General features: G+C 42.3%; 1 protein-coding gene across 6 annotated transcripts in view; it reads left to right on the top strand.

Annotated features, from left to right (window-relative positions):
- The window catches only part of LOC124618523 (sorbin and SH3 domain-containing protein 1), a 935,475-nt gene that overhangs the window by 164,666 nt on the left and 748,253 nt on the right, over positions 1–22,556 (top strand). For all 6 annotated transcript variants that reach the window (XM_047145356.1, XM_047145360.1, XM_047145359.1 and 3 more), the window contains exon 4: positions 1,760–1,852. In XM_047145356.1, coding sequence (XP_047001312.1) covers positions 1,760–1,852 — 93 coding nt within the window. The remainder of the gene's footprint in view (positions 1–1,759; positions 1,853–22,556) is intronic.

The following is a 22,556-nucleotide window of genomic DNA, read 5'->3' as shown; positions in this document are numbered from 1 at the left end:
GTATGGAAGACACTGGCAATAAGCAAGGGCAGAATGACAGGACAACAGTTAAGACGTCAGCCAATAACTTCCATTGTACTAGAGGGAGCAGTAGAGGTAGACACAGATTGGAATACAACTAGCAAATAATTGAGAACGTATGTTGCAAGTACAATTCGGAGATGAAAAGGCTGACACAGGAGAGTAATTCGTGGTGGGCCTCATCAGACCAGTCAGAAGACTGACGACTCGAAAAAAGTGGGTTACCTGCCTTCACGTTTTCTTATTCATTATTAGACCTACTCCTGTGTTACCTCTATTCGGTTCTGTATTTATAACCCTGTCTCTCCTCCATGTTCCGATTTGTAGAATGCCAGTTTTGTTTTTCCTGATGACAACGTCCTCCTAAGTAGTCTCCGCGCGGAGATGCGAATGGAAGAATATTTCACCTCCGGAATGTTTTTCTTAATGTGGAGTAGATAGAAGAAACGTCCTTGCAGCCAGTTTCCTGTAAGTGCTTCCTCGTCCATTGTGCTTACCAAAATTGTGTGATTTAGATCTGCCTGTTCAGTTTTATCCTGATCACAGCTTCCAGAAAATAGAATACTTATCCAATATAAATGTGTAGGGGTAACATGTGTGACTCAGCCTCATAGGAATGATAGACGCCATATGACGCTCACTTAGCATCACATAGTCGAACCAAGGTCGAGGTGAGATGTTTGGTTCGAATCCTGCCTCGGGCATGGATGTGTGTGATGTGCTTAGGTTAGTTAGGTTTAATTAGTTCTAAGTTCTAAGCGACTGATGACCTCAGAAGTTAAGGCGCATTGTGCTCAGAGCCATTTGAACCATTTTTTGAGATGTTTGGTTGTATGGCCGCTAGGTATTGCATGCTATTCATGGTCCCAGTATGGTAAAGAGCTTCCTTGATCGTAGGTTTGAAATCATTATGAGACAGAAGTATTAGAAGGAACTGTTTTTCTGTATTGCTCCTCTTGGCTAGTAGGTAGACGATTTTCTTATAGAAAGTCCCATGATGTTCTTTCATCCACAGCAATCGACGTGTATGAGATTTTTCTATGATTCAGTAATACTGTTCAATGTATCCAAAATATATCTGTCAGTCTGCTTATCGAGTTTTGGATTTTTTAATTTTATGAAAAAAGCTTTGGAAGCCTGTGAATATCAAAATAAGCTTAAATATCTGTATTTCATAACAAATGACATCCCCTACGGCCAATATGTCCGCTGTATAGATGGAGGTTTGAGATTGCAGTAAAGTCATTTGACAGGCGTCATTAGAAGGGTTGAAGGAGTTTCCTAATGCCTCTTCTATTTTGAAGACATCTGTTTGTACACAAACGTACTATGGACAATGTCGTGCAATAGATTGGTCTAGTTCGGAATTGATGACCTTAAATCTTCAACTGCATGGTAAGTATGATACCGAGGCTTTATGAAAGGAGAACCTAACGTTATTAGTATATGAATAAAAGCGTCTTTTGTGAATATTTTCTACCTCGTTGGACAAGCTGGAATTAATCTTACTAGGATATGATTTCAGATCGTCAAATAAAAAATGTGACATCAATCATTTGCGATGCAGTAAGATCTGTGTACTTTCTGTCAAATATAACTCTTGGGTCACATGTTCTCAAAAGCACCGAATCAGTTCAGTTATATCAACGGCAATGTTAGAGTCTTGCCTCCTGTTTGATAAATTTTTGAAGATGTGCAGAGTGGCCACTGATCAGCTGCTGTGCCGCTTGTGTTCCAGGAGGCGGTAGCAGCAGCAGTAGCAGCACCAGCAGCGCCTCTACCGGCATCACCGTCAAGTCAGCCGACGGCAGCCCCTCGCACAGCGCCGCTGGTGAGTCCTCTCACTCATTCCCGCCTCTTCTGACTTCGGCGCTATTGCGTAATTCCGATGTGAATTTATAGCAGCTCGGGATGTTTACCCAACCGGTGTTTACTGGTACTTGTTAAGAGGATGGATGAACTTCAGTGCACGTGAAACCAGTTACTCTGCTTGACAACTCCTTCACAACTACATGGCGTCGTTCGTGACGTACGGTGAAGGAGTCCAGCTATAGATTAGATTAGTACCTCTTCCATAGATCATGAATACGACACTTCGTAATGATGTGGAAAGTGTCAGGTTAATAAAAGGTGTCTGTCCAAGATATTACATTACACAAAATATTACATGACACTTAATTTTTTTTGGGGAGGGGGGTGGGGAGGGGGGGGGGGGGGGAATTACCCACTTACTATATCCAAAAATTCGTCTAATGAGTAGAAGGAGTTGCCATTCAGAAACTCTTTCAATTTTCTTTTAAATGCTATATGGCTATCTGTCAGACTTTTGATGCTATTAGGTAAGTGACCAAAGACTTTTGTGGCAGCATAATAACTTTCTGAGCCAAAGTTAGATTTAACCTTGAGTAGTGAAGATCATCCTTTCTCCTAGTGTTGTAGCCATGTACACTGCTATTACTTTTGAATTCGTTCGGATTGTTAATAACAAATTTCATAAGTGAATATATATATTGCGAGGCTACAGTGAACATCCGTAGCTCTTTAAATAAGTGTCTGCAGGATGATCTTGCATGAGCTCCAGCAATTATTCTGATTACACGCTTTTGTGCAATGAACACTCTTTTACTCAATGATGAGTTACCCCAGAATATGATACCATACGAAAGCAGAGAATGAAAATAGGCCTGGTAAGCTAATTTTCTGAGATGTATATCGCCAAAATTGGCAATGACCCTAATAGCATAAGTAACGTTTCAGCAGATCTTCAGTGTGTGTTTTCCAGTTCAACCCCTCATCAATGCATAGCCTAACCTAGAAATTTTGAATATTCTACCTTAGCTACCGATTTCTGATCGAAGTCTATATTTATTAATTGTCATTCCGTTTACTGTGTGGAAGTGTATATACTGTTTTTGTCAAAGTTTAATGAGAGCCCATTTGCAAAGAACCACTTAATGATTTTCTGAAAAACATCGTTTACAATTTAATCAGTTAATTCTTGCCTGTTGGGTGCGATAGCTATATTTGTATCATCGTCAAAAAGTACCAGCTTTGCATCTTCGTGAATATAGAATGGCAAGTCATTAATCTATATTAAGAACAGCAGAGGACCCAAGACCGAACCCAGTGGCACCCATTCTTGATTGTTCCCCAGCATTGCGCCATCGCCTCTCGGTGGGCATTTGTGCCGTTCTGTAAACTTCCCACGATGCTTCCACCTCCTTCATCTTGCTTGAAGCCAGTGCTTCACTGTTTTAGATGCGCCAGGGATATAATTGTAAAGCCAGCGACTTGAGGAAAATCATTTAAGAGCCTTCCAGGAGGGAGGTGCTGCTGCAAGTGTTCATTGTACGAAAATCCCGAGCTACATTTGATGTGCTAGCGGGTAAGGACGATTCCTTTGCAATGTCTATAAGCGCATATTAGACTTTTCTTAAGCCAAGCGTAGTTACACAGTGAATTTATTGCCATAACACGCTAAATGCTTTTACATACATTTATGGACTGGTTTGCCACGAGGTTTTATGCGGTCAGAGTAAATTTTCTTGGACATTATGAAGGAAGAAAATTATGTTTAATATCCCATGAAAGATGATTTCGTTACAGCACAAATTCTGATTGTAGGATGAGCACAAGAGGACAAATAAAGTAACAGGAGGTCCTGTCTGTTGACAGCCAATTAGACTATCAGTTTCAGTAGGAATGTTAGTAATGTTAGTTATTCGACCAAAGGCCTATAATTCAATAAATGGGGGCTGCAGTGCCTAACTTCTAGAATTTTAGGTGCAGGGATCACGCAGGGACCCACCTCTTCAACCATACAACCATTTCCCCCCTCCCTAGCCATAAAAAATTACGAGCTTCGATTTTTGAAAACTAATGATAAAATTTGGAATAAGAAATCTTTTTTTAAAAAATAATGTTCTGAAACCAAAATTTTTAAAACATAATTTCTTGTAATCAAAACAATAAAGCCACAAGACTTCTGGCAATCGTAAACATAAGACAGTCGACACGAAGGTTACCCATATCTATCGAATACATGTGTACTACTTTAAACGGCTGGTGCCGGCGGAGGTTCGAGTCCTCCCTCGGGCATGGGTGTGTGTGTATGTCCTTCGGATAATTTAGATTAAGTAGTGTGTAAGCTTAGGGACTGATGACCTTAGCAGTTAAGTCCCATAAGATTTCACAACACATTTGAACATTTTGAACTACTTTAAATATCTAGTAGCGACTTGCTCTAGTGAGTTCAAAAATATTCATCGGGAGGTGCCGGAACGCCATTCCGGCGCATTCCGACAGAAATTAAGTCCTTGTCGGCTGACTAGAAGGTCAAATGTTGAACAGTGTGAGACACGTCTTAAGTGACAGAAGTACAGATGACGTCTCAGAAACTAACTTCGCTACGTTTGAGTAAAATGACAGTAACATGTGCTGTTTCTGTGAAAACTAACGTGTTGGCATCCGTGGGGCAGCGTAATCTCTTCTTTCCAACAATTGCGCCGAAACCTACACTCTAGAGACTCGGAGACATTAGCTAGTTGTGACTTTTGCTGTCGTTGACTTTCCCGAGCGACTTAAGTTGGAACGACTCAAATGGATGTAGCAAAGCGAAAGTCAGAAAGCTAAGGAAGTGTAGTCGATAGAGGTGGCTCGATCTCAACTACTGTTCGGCGATCTGGGATCCTTAAGAGGCAGGATTTATAGAGAACATTCAACGAAAAACGGTTCATTTCTTCGCTTTGTCGTTTAGTCATCACGTGCGTGTAACAGAAATGCTCAGCAAACTACACAACAACATCGACGTTGTGCATCAAGAGATTCCGAGAGCCCAAGTCCCAAAACAAGAAACACACATTCTACAAAATATATTCACCTTATAACGACAGTGTTAACAGCTCCCTGCCTAGTTTCACTTCCATAAAAATTTTAATAACAATCTGACATGGAGAGGGATCCAGGTAGGTTAGATTACATAGGAGATTTCTGGCCACTTAGCGAAAACGAAGCTGTCTTCCTTTTCATTTTTGAAGAAGAACCATTTTGAAATAAGAGCAGTTCATAGTTTTAATTAATGTCTATACATAAAAGGCAATGTATGTCCTGCCTAACTGACTGACTGACTCACCATCGTCCAGCCAGAACCTCTAAGGATAGAAACTTGAAAATTGGAAAAGGTGTGGACCCGATATTGTAGGTGCCGTTTAAGAAATTCCAGCCCTAAGGGGATCAAATAGGGGATGAAGGTGTTTTTTAGATGTTGCTATTAAGGCAATTTTGATGCTAGACCTACGAAAATTGGTATGATTTCTCGGCTATAAATAAAGATATACTTGTTTCCGCATGGATGAAAGCTTTTTTTGAAATATATCATTATTAAAGAACTACTAAAGTATTATTTGAAGCTTCATCTACGAACATTGATAGTTGACTTCTCGGATACAAATAAAAAAAACTTGTTTCAGTGTTTTTTGGAAACTGAAACCCTAAGGGGGTGTAAGAGGAGATGAGACTTCTTACGAAAATAATTTATTGCGTTTTAACAGCTAAATCTATGAAAATTTAAATTTGGCTTCTCAGCAATAAAAAAATATGTGTTTACTGTTTTTGGAAATTCGAGCCCTAAGGAGGTGGAACGGGGGATAAAAGTTTTTATGGAAATATTCCATTGTGCAAGCATTTTTGAAGCTAAATCTGTAGGAATTAGTATTTGGCTTTTCTGTTGGAAATAAAACATACTCACGTCACTGTTTTTGGAAATTCAACCACTAAGGGGGTGAAACAGTGGGTGAAACATTTTTGGTAATATTTAATTGCGAAAGCATTTTTAAAGGTAAATATTTGAAAATTGGTGTTTGGCTTCTCGGTTAGAGATGAAAAAATACGTGTTTCACAGATTTTGGAAATTCAATCCCTAAGGGGGTGAAACAGGGTCAGACTGATTCACTGAGTCATCATCGCCCAGCCCATACCGCTAAGGATATAAACTCGGAGAGAGTGTGAATCTTATATTGTAGGAATCCCTTAAGGAGGACTTATGCGAAATTCCACTCCTAAAGGGACTGGAAGAACTTTTGAAAGTATATCTCTATTAAGGGATTTTTGAAGCCAGAACTACGAAAACTGATATTTGGTTTCTCAGTCGGAAAATAAGTAATACGTGTTTCAGCACTTTTGGAAATTTGGCCACTAAGGGGGGAAAATAGTGAGCGAAAGATTTTTTGAAATAAATGGTTACTAAAGAACTACTAAAGAATTTTTAAGGCTACATCTATGACAACTGAGAAGTTAGGAAAAAAAAAACGTGTTTCAGTGTTTCTGGAAATTCAACCCCTAAGGGAGTGCAATAGAGGAAAAAAATTACAAGAAAATACTTCGTTACATTAACAAAATTTTAAAGCTAAATTTATGAAAACTGATATTTGACTTCTCGGTTATACATAAAAAGTATTTGTTAGGGGATGAAATTTGCTAAGGAAATATCTTCATAAGAACGCAAAAGACATAATTAACAATAGCTTTGGACTCCAGCTACCAGAATCGCTTTGTGTTCAGAAGTAAATTAGGAAAAGATCACGCTTATTTGGCCTTAATTATTGTGATAACCTTAGAAGGTGTTGCAGTTTATGAACAATATAAAAATTCGATTAAATAAAAAGAAATGTCTGCAGACCATACAGTCTACACGAGCGAAGCAGCGGGCGCTAAGCTACTTTTTAAATACAGGGAAAATAAAGATTTCCCTCAATCTTCGTTAGAATCCACTTGAATTTTCCATTCTCTCTGGTGCTTGCAAAAATGTAAACAGTTTGAAGTTCGTCGCAGTAAATCTGTTTCAGTACTATAGCAGCGCACGATAGCGGCTACTACGCAAGTTGTTGATTCGATGATTGTCCTCCAGTCGCTTGCTTCAAAACACCGAAAATCTAACAATTACTTTCAGTGTTACCGTACTTGTGATGGCAGACGTTGTCTATGATAAGATTCATCAAACGAGTTAACACACTGAACAATTGGCGCATCTGCCCATGGTACGTAGCAAAGCGCTGACATTGGACTCACGTTCGGGAGGCCGTTGGTTCAAATCCCCGTTCCGTTATACAGATGTAAGCTTCTAGTGATTTCCCTAAATCACTCGAGACAAATGTTGGGATGGTGTCACTGACAGGCTGTGATCGCTAACCTCGCCAATTCCAAGCTTGTAATCGGTCTCTAGCACCCTTCTTGTCGACGGCACGCTAAACTCTGTCCTTCGTCGTTTCTTCCCTCAGTGCTTCTCATGCCGACCACTACTAAATCAACCTCTACTTCATGAAGTTTTTCTTTATCACATCGAGAAAAATATAGTTACAATATTAATTCTTATATCTGTTTGCAGATACATTCCTTAATCCCGCACGACAATGCCGTAACACGCAGCAAGAGGAGAGAAAACAGTATGGCGGACCTCTTTTGCACTTCATTATTTGGTTGCACCATTTTATTTTGGCTAATCTATCGGTATGCTACTGTACAGCTGTGCGGGGATTTTTCAGTGTACGTCATGACTGAAGACATGTAGCTCCAACCCGGCAAAATACAGTATTAATCAAGTAACTTATTTTGCTTCTCGCACTCGGACACCGCTGCCTATTAGCGCCATGGCATCGCCTCGTAAAGTTCTAGAAAGCCAGTGGTATGTAATGGTACCATTAGCCTATCTTGGTGACACTATCGACATCATTATCATTAGAACTGCGAAGGTAAATAAGAGAAATTGTGGCGTATACAGAGGAGTACGTACAATATTTCGTGATGTGCACCACCCAGAGATGTAAGAGAAAGGGGTATTAATGTGATTGTCCCGCATCCCTCGTATGTTCCGCAACATAACCTAGGGTAGCTTGCGTCTCACAGATGTAGATGACAAACTTCTAGTTCAGTGGAGAGGGAAAATTACTGTTACTTTGGATCCAGTGGATTGAGGAGCTACTCGACCGAATAGTAGCGGCTCCGGTCAAAGAAAACCATCGTAACGACCGGGAGAGCGGTGTGCTGACCACACGCCCCTCCTACCCGCATCCTTAGCTGAGGATGACACGGCGGTCGGATGGTCCCGATGGGCCACTTGTGGCCTAAAGACGGAGTGCCTGCCTGCCTGCCTTGGATCCAATGGTTGGATCAGGAATTTCAGAGTAGACTCAAATACTAACGACGCTCAAATAAACAGTGCACCAGTATAGATTAACACTATCTCTTGCAGAGTCGGCGAAAGAAGATTCCTAATAGTTGGCAATAATTTTGCCAGCTGTCAACTACGAAGCGCAGAGAGCTGCAAGGCGAAAACAATAGTTTCCGGTATCCCAGCTCATGTAAGGGGACTGGGACTGCGATTGGTTAAAACGTGAAGAAAGTAGATACCAACAGCCGTAATTTTATTTAATAATGCTAAATAAGATTAATAATTAAAGTTATGGCTGTAGGTATCTATTTTCTTCAAGAAAACGATAGTCGTCGTCATAGAAACGTCTACAAAATCGCGTTACGTGATTGGTTACAGCGTGTATTTAAAGCAAACCTGATTTGCATCCACATAGTAGCTTTAGTAGCTCTACTCTTAAGCACCTGGCGCGAAGTTTGAATAGACATCACCTTTGAGATGTAGAATCACGGCTTCCAACTCCTTCTTCGTGCTGCGATTTCTTCCGTCTATGTATTTAGGGACAAACGATAGCCTCGCCCTTTCCATGGATGTCCTCACAACTTGCACTGTATTTTTCTCTTCAGTTGTATCCCTTCCACTCGCCATTTGTGTCGTCGGCCTTCTTAATAATATGGCGTAGTTTCAGTAGTTATTTGGTTAGTTATGTTTCCACGGGTCATTTTGACCATAAATGTTATCATGTGGAATATATCAAATGAACAACCACAGAACACACGTTTTAAAAAAGAAGTGTTACACGGCTACAGTCTGGCCATTTATAAGGTTTTTTTCCCTGTACGATTGACGATTTCTATTCGAGAATTCCTCTGTAGTATAGACGGTGTTCTTGAGGAGAAAGGTCTTTAGTCAACATTTGAGAACACCTCCGTCAACAGCCGATATCGATCGCGGCTCAGACGCACTAGAGCTTGCTGTTGACGATCGCCACAGGAGAATGCATCACGGGGCACGAGGACCCAGCCACCCGCAGCGACAGGGCCAAGATGGCAGCCTTGATTCAGCCGAGTCATGAACTTCTATCACGCCGTTCTGCTCGTTGGATTTCGACACTGCGTTGTATCTGTCCTTTCTTGTTCTCGTATTTCGTTTGCGTTCAGTGTTCTGCTCTTGACGGTCTTGGCTTTTTATAAATTATGAATTTATATTGGGGGTGGGCAGGAAAAACTGTCAGGAAGGTCGCAGTTTGTAGTAATAGACGGCAAATCATTGAGTAAAACTGAAGTGATATCAGGTGTTCCCCAGGGAAGCGTCCTGGGACCTCTGCTGTTCCTGATCTATATAAATGACCTGGGTGACAATCGGAGCAGTTCTCTTAGGTTGTTCGCAGATGATGCTGTAATTTACCGTCTAGTAAGGTCATCCGAAGACCAGTATCAGTTGCAAAGCGATTTAGAAAAGATTGCTGTATGGTGTGGCAGGTGGCAGTTGACGCTAAATAACGAAATGTGTGAGGTGATCCACATGAGTTCCAAAAGAAATCCGTTGGAATTCGATTACTCGATAAATAGTACAATTCTCAAGCCTGTCAATTCAACTAAGTACCTGGGTGTTAAAATTACGAACAACTTCAGTTGGAAAGACCACATAGATAATATTGTGGGGAAGGCGAGCCAAAGGTTGCGTTTCATTGGCAGGACACTTAGAAGATGCAACAAGTCCACTAAAGAGACAGCTTACACTTCACTCGTCCTCTGTTAGAATATTGCTGCGCGGTGTGGGATCCTTATCAGGTGGGGTTGACGGAGGACATCGAAAGGGTGTAAAAAAGGGCAGCTCGTTTTGTATTATCACGTAATAGGGGAGAGAGTGTGGCAGATATGATACGCGAGTTGGGATGGAAGTCATTAAAGCAAAGACGTTTTTCGTCGCGGCGAGATCTATTTACGAAATTTCAGTCACCAACTTTCTCTTCCGAACGCGAAAATACTTTGTTGAGCCCAACCTACATAGGTAGGAATGATCATCAAAATAAAATAAGAGAAATGAATCGCAGAGTAATCATGTAGCTGTAGATGTAGACATTTTGTCAGTGAGCCGATTATCAAAGAGTTTTATAACTGCATATTTCGGCTCCTTTTGTGCCAAAGTTAGATTCGATATTGCAATGCTTATGATGGGAAAAAGGACGATACAGTGTTCTTCTTAACAACACAGGCAATGCAGTACCGTATTTATCCGCCGATACCGGTCAGCGACTTTCGATTAAAATGCCTTCCCCTGTAAGAGAATTACGCAATGTGTCTATGAGGAAAGGTTGTAATGCTGAAACGACGACATATAGAGGTTTGGGTGTGGCCGTGGGTCGTGCACAGATAGCCAAAGCGGTTAAGGTCACCGCTCGCGTAAAGCAGAAAATCTGGTTTCGAATCCCGGTCCAGTACAAATTTTCATTGTCGTCATTCCCTTATACAGCTGATGGTTGTTCGTATTCGCAACTCCGAATACGTTTAACGTAAAGTGAGATTCGTCAAACAAAATTTCAGGGCATTTTTTCTTTTAGTGTTATACTTTCAAATATCTCTGTTACTTTCATACGTAGATGGATTGTTTGAATAAATATACTGTGAGGCCATTACTAATAATCCCAGCCTGTGTGGCCGTCCACACATTACACTAATTACTTTTATGCGTGCAATAAATACTTTTGTCAACGTGAGGAGTAACTCTCGCACATAGTCCTGCAAATACGTCAGCGAATGAAAATATGAAAAATATGTTAACTTAGTGAATTCGACATCCTCAAAGTTGAAAATTATTCTTATGGCAAAAATTGGCTGAGCCCAAACGTTGCACCAAGAGCTCTATATTGTTTATGCTGCTTGGTCCACCGTTCTGGGCTGACACCGACCGCCGTGTCATGCTCAGCCAAAGGTATGAAGCGGCACGGGGTCAGCACACAGCGCTCACGACCGTTGTCGGATTTCTTGATCTTGGAATGGCTACTTCACATTCAAGCAGCTCCACATTTGACTTCAGGAGACAGAGTGAACACCGTTCAATCCCTCTTATCAAGAAAAAGTCCTGCCAATACCAGGAATTGGACCCGGCTTCTCCACGTGGCAGTCTAGCTACCGAGGCGGTCATGTAGTTTACAGATGGCCGCTCAATAAATACTTGAAAGTCTGCACTTCCAGAATGTAAGTTCACTCCTTAGCTTAGTGTTCGCTGATTTGAAACCACCTAGTTGATTAAAACTGTGTGGCGGACCGGGACTCGAACCTCAAATCTTAGTCTTTTGCGAGCAAGTGACCTACGTTGTGAGATACCCAAACACAACTAACGAACCACCGCTCCCTCTCGCCCCTCACAGCTTTCCTTCAGGAAGTACCTCTTCTACATTCCCAACAGCACAGACATTCTCCTGCCTACCTGGAAGAAGGGATTGTGTGCAGAATGGATTTTCACGTGGCAGCGGACAGTGCGCTGATGTGAAACTTCTTGGTTGATTGAAAATGTGTGCCCAACCTGGACACGAACCCGGGGATTTGACCTTCAGGGGTCGAGACCCTGTTCGGCACACAATTTTGATCTGCCTGGAAGTTTCTGTCTTCTTTTTACGCTTCACTGGGATAGCTATTTAAAATTATAAGGGACAATAAAATGAAAACGAGCCAGATGGAATAAAAGTAAGCAAACTATAATTTCAAAAGTAATCGTCGTAACCGTTAATAGTTTTATCCGACTGTGAGGCAAGTCTGTCAATGCCTTCATGGAGAAATGTTTGCGGGTGCCTATGGAACCAGACGTGAAAGTCTTCGTCCGAAGCAAATAGACAGCCACGGATATCTGCCTTGAGGGCTCCAAACATATGGAAATCGCATGGGAAGGGATCGGGACTGTATGCGAAGGATGTGTAAGGGCTTCCCAGCGAAACTTCTGAAGCGTAGTCGAAATAATCTCCACAATACGGGCACGGCCATTATGCTGCAACAGAATGATGCAGTCCGCCGACATCCCTAAGTGTTTGCATTTTATGGAGCACTTCAATTTTTGTGAAGTGCCCACGTGCCGCTGTGCGTTAACTGAAGCGCGCCATCAAGTCCGAATGCCAAGTAACGTTGACGGACGGCACATTCTATATTGCCTATGGGTCGCCAAGGTTGTTGACTGCGCTTTAGAAGTATCGCCGGGAAGCTCTTACACTTTTTCCATACAATCCCGATCTCTCCCCACGCAATTCCCAAATATTTGGGGCCTTAACAAAAAACCTTTGCGGCCTCTCCGGACGAAGAGGTCCATGCCTGGACACAATCAAGGTTCAACTTTTTTTTCTGTCTGTATTCCAATCTCTGCCGCCCCTACAACTTTTACCCTCTACAGATCCCCGTAGTACCGTGGTGGTTAAGCGCTGATGCCTTAACACATGTTATAACCTCCCGTCCCTTCTTCTTGTTAATGTTTTCCAAATGTTCTTTGCTTCGCTGATTTTGCAGAGAACATCCTCATTGCTTATCCTGTCAGCCCACCTCATTTTCAACGTTCTTCTGTATCTCCACATCTCAAACTCTTCGATACTCTTCTGTTCCTGTTTTCCCATTTCCCAAGATTCATTACCATACAATGCTGTGCTCCAGAAATTCCTTCCTCAACTTAACGCCATGGTTGATACCAGTAGACTTTCTTCGACACCAATTTTGTTGCTACGTTTCTCGCTATTGTCATTTCTCCTACCATTCATTACGTTTTGTTTTCCCAGTTTACCCTCAACCCACGTTCTGTACTCAATAGTCTGTTCATTCCTTTCAACACATCCTGTAATTCTTCTTCACTTCTACTTAGGATAGCAATCTCATCAGCGAATCTTATCATAGTAATCCTTTCATCACGAATTTTAATCCCGCTCTACAACCTTTCCTTTATTTCTCCATTGCTTCTGATTCTCCATTGCAACCAGAAACATTTTTCCATGAAGGCAAGTGCCATCTTGTCGCACAGTGAGATAAGAGTTTATCAGTTATGGCAATTACTCTTGAAATGATAAACAGTTTACTGACTTTTTTCCATCTGTTTCGTTTTCATTTGACTGTCGGTTATACCATGGATCTAATACTATTACACTACTGGCCATTAAAACTGCTACACCACGAAGATGACGCGCTACAGACGCGAAATTTAACCGACACGAAGAAGATGCTGTGATACGCAAATGATTAGCTTTTCAGAGCATTCACAGAAGGTTGGCGACGTTGGCGACACCTACAACGTGCTGAGAATGAGAAAAGTTTCCAACCGATTTCTCATACACAAACAGCAGTTGACCGGCGTTGCCTGGTGAAACGTTGTTGTGATACCTCGTGTAAGGGGGAGAAATGCGTACCATCACGTTTCCGACTTTGATAAAGGTCGGATTGTAGCCTATCGCGATTGCGGTTTATCGTATCGCGACATCGATGCTCGCGTTGGTCGAGATCCAAAGACTGTTAGCAGAATATGGAATCGGTGGGTTCAGGAGGGTAATACGGAACGCCGTGCTGGATCCCAACGGCCTCGTATCACTAGCAGTAGAGATGATAGGCATTTATCCGCATGGCTGTAACGGATCGTGCAGACACATCTCGATCCCTGAGTCAACAGATGGGGACGTTTGGAAGACAACAACCATCTGCACGAACAGTTCGACTACGTTTGCAGCGGCATGGACTATCAGCTCGGGGACCATGGCTGCGGTTACCATTGACGCTGCATCACAGACAGGAGCGCCTGTTATGGTGTACTCAACGACGAACCTGGGTGCACGAATGGCAAAACGTCATTTTTTCGGATGAATCCAGGTTCTGTTTACAGCATCAAGATGGTCGCATCCGTGCTTGGCGACATCGCGGTGAATGCACATTGGAAGCGTGTATTCGTCATCGCCATACTGGCGTATATCCCGGCGTGATGGTATGGGGTGCCATTGGTTACACGTCTCGGTCACCTCTTGTTCGCATTGACGGCACTTTGAACAGTGGACGTTACGACCCGTGGCTCTACTCTACATTCGATCCCTGTGAAACCCGCATGTTGCAGGTCCTGTACGGGCCTTTCTGGATACAGAAAGTGTTCGACTGCTGCCCTGGCCAGCACATTCTCCAGATCTCTCACCAATTGAAAACGTCTGGTCAATGGTGGCCGAGCAACTGGCTCGTCACAATACGCCAGTCACTACTCTTGATGAACTGTGGTATCGTGTTGAAGCTGCATGGGCAGCTGTACCTGTACACGCCATCCAAGATCTGTTTGACTCAATGCCCAAGCGTATCAAGGCCGTTATTACGGCCAGAGGTGGTTGTTCTGGGTACTGATTTCTCAGGATCTATGCACCCAAATTGCGTGAAAATGTAATGACATGTTAGTTCTAGTATAATATATGCGTCCATCTGCATTTCTTCTTGGTGTAGCAATTTTAATGGACAGTAGTGTTAAACCTACTTGGAAACTAAACGCAAGAAACGTTGTGTTAAATATGCAGTAACTGGTTTAATAATAATAATAGGTTTCATAGGAAGCAGATACGCCCGTTTGGCCGCAAGTCAGATGTTTTCTTTGTAGACTGTAATTCTGTCACGTAACGGAACTGCTTGCGTCACCCATCGCCCGAATTACATAAAAGGACCGTTGTTGTTCTCTGTATACATAAATGATTTGGCGGACAGGGTGGGCAGCAATCTGCGGTTGTTTGCGGATGATGCTACAGTGCACGGTAAGGTGTCGAAGTTGAGTGACTGTAGGAAGGTACAAGAAGACATAGACAAAATTTTTAACTGGTGTGATGAGTGGCTAGCTGTAAATGTGAAAAAATGTGAGTTAATGCGGATGGATAGGAGGAACAAACCAGTAACATTCGGATACAGTATTATTAGTGTCCAGCTTGACACAGGCAAGCCGTCAAAAAGTGTCTAGGCGTAACGTAGGAACGTGATATGAAATAAAACGCCGCGCGGTATTAGCCGAGCGGTCTAGGGCTCTACAGTCATGGACTGTGCGGCTGGTCCCGGCGGAGGTTCGAGTCCTCCCTCGGTCATGGGGATGATTTAGGTTAAGTAGTGTGTAAGCTTGGGCACTGATGACCTTAGCAGTTAAGTCCCATAAGATTCCTACATCTACATACATGCACCGCAATCCACCATACGGTGCGTGGCGGAGGGTACCTCGTACCACAACTAGCATCTCCTTTCCCTGTTCCACTCCCAAACAGAACGAGGGAAAAATGACTGCCTCTGTACGAGCCCTAATCTCTCTTATCTTATCTTTGTGGTCTTCCCGCGAAATATAAGTTGGCGGCAGTAATATTGTACTGCAGTCAGCCTCAAATGCTGGTTCTCTAAATTTCCTCAGTAGCGATTCACGAAAAGAACGCCTCCTTTCCTCCAGAGACTCCCACCCGAGTTCCTGAAGCATTTCCGTAACACTCGCGTGATGATCAAACCTACCAGTAACAAATCTAGCAGCCCGCCTCTGAATTGCTTCTATGTCCTCCCTCAATCCGACCTGATAGGGATCCCAAACGCTCGAGCAGTACTCAGGAATAGGTCGTATTAGTGTTTTATAAGCGGTCTCCTTCACAACACACACATTTGAACATTTTTTTAACAAATGAAACGAGCATTTGACAACTGTGTAGGGAAGGCGGATGGTCGACTTCGGTTTAATGGGAGAACTTTAGGAAAGAGTAGTTCACCTGTAAAGGAGGCCGCATTTATGACGCTACTTGAGTACCGCTATAGTGTGTGGGATCCGTACCAGGTCGGATTGAAGGAAGACATTGAAGCAGTCCAGAGGCGGGCTGCTGGATTTACTACCGGTAGATTCGAGCAACACGTAAGTGTTATGGAGATGCTTCGGGAAATCAGCTGGGAATCCATGGAAGACAGGAGAGGTTGTTTTCGAGAAACACTATTGAGAAATCCGGCCGTTGTGGCCGAGAGGTTCTAGGCGCTTCAGTCTGGCACCGTGCGACCGCTACGGTCGCAGGTTCGAATCCTGCCTCGGGCATGGATGTGTGAGATGTCCTTAGGTTAGTTAGGTTTAAGTAGTTCTAAGTTCTAGGGGACTCATGACCTCAGATGTTAAGTCCCATAGTGCTCAGAGCCATTTTAGCCACTATTGAGAAAAATTAGAGAACCGGCAATTGAAGCTGACTGCCGAACTATTCTACTGCCGCCAAGGTACATTGCGCGCAAGGGCCACGAAAATAAGATGCGAGAAATTAGTGCTCATACGGAGGGATATAGACAGTCGTTTTCCCCTAGCTCTATTTTACGAATGGAAGAGGAGGGGAAATGACTAGTAGTGGTACAGAGTTCCCTCCGCCACACACCTTACGGTGGCTTGCGGAGTATCTCTGTAGATGTAGATGTTGGGGAGAATCGTGTTTTCCTTCGACCATAAGTAGGGAAAGAACATTTGAGAAGAGGCTCTACGAGCAGTAAAACGGCTGGCCCTTAGGAGAAGACGCGGTTGTCAGCTTCGCCTCTTCCCCCCCGTGGCCACGCCCCGTGATGTCACCTGTTGCATGCTCAGTGGCGGGGAGCCGCCGCGCGTCTTCGTCTCACAGCCAGTCCGCGCCGAGCCGGGGGTCTGCACGCCGCTCCACGCGACGCGTCGCAGACGGCGACAGCACGCCACTCCGGTACGCACAACACTCACTACTCGACGCATTGTGGGCACGCATCCCAGTGGCTTCACACACCTACCAAACCACGGTATTCTGGTTGGAGAGTCGTCCACATCCCACTTGTAATATCTGGTACGCACAGGGTAGAATGAGAGGGACATTACCTTTTGTTATCTTTGACAAACAGTCTTTAAGTGGGTCTGTAACCATGTTTGGCTCAGTAACTCGTTCTTGTCTTGGTCGTTATTTTTTTTAATTATTACTCCTCATTACACATTCCGCTTTAACAGTGTCTTCAGATCTATCTACATCTACATCTACATCTACATCTATACTCCGCGAGCCACCTTACGGTGTGTGGCGGAGGGTACTTATTGTACCACTATCTGATCCCCCCTTCCCTGTTCCATTCACGAATTGTGCGTGGGAAGAACGACTGCTTGTAAGTCTCCGTATTTGCTCTAATTTCTCGGATCTTTTCGTTGTGATCATTACGCGAGATATATGTGGGCGGTAGTAATATGTTGCCCATCTCTTCCCGGAATGTGCTCTCTCGTAATTTCGATAATAAACCTCTCCGTATTGCGTAACGCCTTTCTTGAAGTGTCCGCTACCGGAGCTTGTTCAGCATCTCCGTAACGCTCTCGCGCTGACTAAATGTCCCCATGACGAATCGCGCTGCTTTTCGCTGGATCATGTCTATCTCTTCTATTAATCCAACCTGGTAAGGGTCCCATACTGATGAGCAATACTCAAGAATCGGACGAACAAGCGTTTTGTAAGCTACTTCTTTCGTCGATGAGTCACATTTTCTTAGAATTCTTCCTATGAATCTCAACCTGGCGCCTGCTTTTCCCACTATTTGTTTTATGTGATCATTCCACTTCAGATCGCTCCGGATAGTAACTCCTAAGTATTTTACGGTCGTTACCGCTTCCAATGATTTACCACCTATGGCATAATCGTACTGGAATGGATTTCTGCCCCTATGTATGCGCATTATATTACATTTATCTACGTTTAGGGAAAGCTGCCAGCTGTCGCACCATGCATTAATCCTCTGCAGGTCCTCCTGGAGTACGTACGAGTCTTCTGATGTTGCTACTTTCTTGTAGACAACCGTGTCATCTGCAAATAGCCTCACGGAGCTACCGATGTTGTCAACTAAGTCATTTATGTATATTGTAAACAATAAAGGTCCTATCACGCTTCCCTGCGGTACTCCCGAAATTACCTCTACATCTGCAGATTTTGAACCGTTAAGAATGACATGTTGTGTTCTTTCTTCTAGGAAATCCTGAATCCAATCACAAACCTGGTCCGATATTCCGTAAGCTCGTATTTTTTTCACTAAACGTAAGCGCGGAACCGTATCAAATGCCTTCCTGAAGTCCAGGAATACGGCATCAATCTGCTCGCCAGTGTCTACGGCACTGTGAATTTCTTGGGCAAATAGGGCGAGCTGAGTTTCACATGATCTCTGTTTGCGGAATCCATGTTGGTTATGATGAAGGAGATTTGTATTATCTAAGAACGTCATAATACGAGAACACAAAACATGTTCCATTATTCTACAACAGATTGACGTAAGCGAAATAGGCCTATAATTATTCGCATCTGATTTATGACCCTTCTTGAAAATGGGAACGACCTGCGCTTTCTTCCAGTCGCTAGGTACTTTACGTTCTTCCAGCGATCTACGATAAATTGCTGATAGAAAGGGGGCAAGTTCTTTAGCATAATCACTGTAGAATCTTAAGGGTATCTCGTCTGGTCCGGATGCTTTTCCGCTACTAAGTGATAGCAGTTGTTTTTCAATTCCGATATCGTTTATTTCAATATTTTCCATTTTGGCGTCCGTGCGACGGCTGAAGTCAGGGACCGTGTTACGATTTTCCGCAGTGAAACAGTTTCGGAACACTGGATTCAGTATTTCTGCCTTTCTTCGGTCGTCCTCTGTTTCGGTGCCATCGTGGTCAACGAGTGACTGAATAGGGGATTTAGATCCGCTTACCGATTTTACATATGACCAAAACTTTTTAGGGTTCTTGTTTAGATTGTTTGCCAATGTTTTATGTTCGAATTCGTTGAATGCTTCTCTCATTGCTCTCTTTACGCTCTTTTTCGCTTCGTTCAGCTTTTCCTTATCAGCTATGATTCGACTACTCTTAAACCTATGATGAAGCTTTCTTTGTTTCCGTAGTACCTTTCGTACATGATTGTTATACCACGGTGGATCTTTCCCCTCGCTTTGGACCTTAGTCGGTACGAACTTATCTAAGGCGTACTGGACGACGTTTCTGAATTTTTTCCATTTTTGTTCCACATCCTCTTCCTCAGAAATCTATGCTACAGAGAACTTACATTTAAAATGGCGGAACAAACTTTTACATAAATAATGTTTAGAATAACTGTGGTGACACATTAACTGGTTACATAGTATCTAGTCAGAGTTTAAAACATCTCAGTCAACATGAAAAGCCAAACTGGCCCTCGGCGTGGGGCGCATTACAAGGTAAAGGTGTTCAGCCACCAGGTGGCTCTAGCGAACGGCATTTAGCCAATATAATTTCCATCTACTGTTGTTCTGTTCTTTAAATATCCTTATTACGGCATAAACATGATATTTTAAAATCATTTGAAAGTGGACGTTACTGTGCGTAAAAGACGTCTTTCTCGAATCGCGTGACACTGCCTTTTCAGTATTTGTATCTTTATAAAGTCAGACTGTAAATGCAGCGTCGCGCGAGTCAAGCCGCACATCTTTCGATGCACAATAACGTCCACTGCAAAATCATTTTAAAATATCATGATTATGCTGTAATTAGAATGTTTGAGGAGGGGGATAATTGCTTCCAACTGAAAGTTAAAGTGGAAAATTAAATTTGCTAAAGGCCACTGACTAAGCCATCTGAAGGCCGAACACGTTTTCTTTGCAATACGCCGCACGGCGAGAGCCAATTATGTATCCATGAGGTATGTGATACACTTACGTGTCACCACAATTGTTCTAAACATTGTTTATATGAAAATTTGTTCCATCCTTTTAAATGTGAGTTCTTTGTACCAAAGATCTGATCTGAAGATGCTGTTAAAGTCAAACGCGTAATCAGCAGTAATAATAAAAAGAATATAGCGACCAAGACAAGAAAGTGTTATTAAGGGACATTACTGTTTAAAGGGTGTCTATTTCCACTTACGGGTGTAGAAGTCTTCTTCCAATTTCGCCCTCAAGACATTTTCAAGTATTTACGAACATATGCGTGAAAGGCAATTTACAATACAACATATCTGGAAAATAAAAATATAATGGGAAGGCAATAATAATATGTGCAACAAACTTGATATTCTGCTAACATGCTCCTACTTACAAATAATCGATGGAATTCCAACACACAGATATAACTTACAGAACTTTATTCACAGCAATCATTTTTTAACAATTCAGGCGCATCGTTTCAAAATAAAATTCAGACCTCAGCTGCACAACTTGAACATCTGTTTCACGTAACTGTCTTTATTTTTATCAAAGTTGGACATATTTCTGTGAGGGAGTTATCCGTGATCCTTATTTATACAAAATAAGCTTATTTTCTGTCTGTCGATAGCTGCTTTTCTTTTAATTAACCTGTTTCGGGCAAATTACCCCTCTTCAGGTCATATGTCGCAGGTACAGAGTAAGCTGGAACTATCCGTTCACTGCCATAGCGTATCAGTGTCATACGCTATGACACTGAACTAATAGTGCCATTAGGACGGCTTACAATGTACCAGAGAGATATGATCCGAAGAGGAACGATGCTGACCGAAACCGGTCAATGAAATAAAAAGCGCAATCAACAGACAGAAAATAACCCTATTGTGTAATCTGTCATCTTTGGAAAGAAATTTAGGAAAATATAAATAACATGGTCATATATGTATGTTAAGTACAGAAAGCGTGTTACAAAAACATACTCAATATTGCCTTAGTAGATGTCACTACTTTCGTCAAGGAAGCATAACGCCACGACATATCGGAAAACGTACATAATATATGCATTAACTGTAACCACACATTGATAACACAGAGAAATTTAATCACTCTTACATGAAGAGTCAGTTTTGTGCGCAACTGTGATTAGTTCACTCTACGTTATCAATTTGTTGTTATAATTATCGCATACATATGTCCATTCGCCATATGTCGTTGTATTATGCTGCCCTGATGAACGTATTGACGCTTGCTAAGCCAATATTGAATTAGTTTTTGTAATATGCCTCTTCTACTTTATGTGCATGTATGGCCATATTCTAATGATTTATATTTTCTAAATTTTTTAGACTTCCGAATATGTCGGATTAATCCGACGTAACCAGTTAAGTGAACAAAATATTCTTTGTGCAGCTGATCTGAACTTTATTCTGAAAAAAAAGAAGCAACGAGACCCATGTAGATTGTAAGCACCCCTTTCCTTTAGAAACCCGCATACTTGGCTATTTACTACACTTCTGGCTCGACAGAAAAACCGTTTTCGTGAGGTGGACCGTGTGCTTACACCTTGTGCGAGATTAGGTTGAGATTCCTTTAAAAAAATAAAAGAAAAAAGTCACACGCTTTAAAACTACCGAAAAACACATTAAAATCTTACTTTGCACTTGACAGCCAAGCCATAATGCTCGTGTATTGCGATATTCCATCACCACGATGTATAGACTAACTCCGGTACAATCTTCTGGTGTGGGGCAAGCTAGTGGTACTAGAAGCTTAATTTGAAGTGCCTAATATGAAGTGATGTCACACCTTTAGATAAAAGCCTAAGATGAGAGCCATTGTTGTTGAATTTTTTATGTGTTCACTGCGGTCAAGCGCATAGAGATGTAGAGTTATAGAATTGGAAGAAGTAGGTTTCCGTGCAGCTACGTCTTACTCTTTTTTCACCCTCGCATTTCTAACAGATTATAGGATTCTCTTATTAATGTAACAGAAACTTACTCTGTAATATTCGATGTTAGCTACATATAAGTGTTGTCTCTGTCAGAAATGAGTGTGTTCGATTTTGTAACTTCAGTCTGATGAAACAGCGAGCAGCAATCACATGTGTATTCTTGCCTGTCACAAATATTTGGCTCTTTAGTTCCGAATATGTCGCAATTTGTGAGAGCGTCTATAGGTAGGAACCCAAGAGATCAGCTTAAATTGCTGCATGCACGGGAGAATCTAGTAACGTTCGCGGCTTATTCCGTAGACTGTTATCGACTTTCGTGTTCGCACCACGTCATTCTGACGTCACTTCGCACTAAGCTCCTATTGTCAATAGCTTCTCCCCAGTGCAGGCGCGTAATTTCGAATGTTCATGGATGAATTTAAGTAAAAACGATAGTATATTTTCAAGGGTTGTATCACGCTTCGTAGGCTGTTGAAGTCCTATGCAAATACGTTATATTGAATGCCACGGATTCAAATTGCCTGTGAGCAGGGAGAATACTTACAGAGGAGGCATCAGCTGCGGTCATTGATACAAGTAATTGCTGCCTTAGCAGGTGTTACACAGACATAACCGTAGAAATAAAATTGTAACTTTGTTAAGTAAATCAACGCGTGGCAAAGTTATCTATGAGGAACATTTGTACCTTAGGCTCGATACACACCATCTTGACCAGCTCCTGCCCCCAGCGTCAGAAATCGTTTCAGCGCGGACATGGCGCCACAGTAGCAATAATTTCAAACTGTTAATTTTGAATGAAGATTTT

This window comes from Schistocerca americana, chromosome 1 (genome assembly GCF_021461395.2).
Source record: "Schistocerca americana isolate TAMUIC-IGC-003095 chromosome 1, iqSchAmer2.1, whole genome shotgun sequence".
NCBI classification, from domain to species: domain Eukaryota; kingdom Metazoa; phylum Arthropoda; class Insecta; order Orthoptera; family Acrididae; genus Schistocerca; species Schistocerca americana.
Note: the sequence above shows the minus strand (reverse complement) of the source record. Positions and strands in the feature narration are given on the sequence as shown.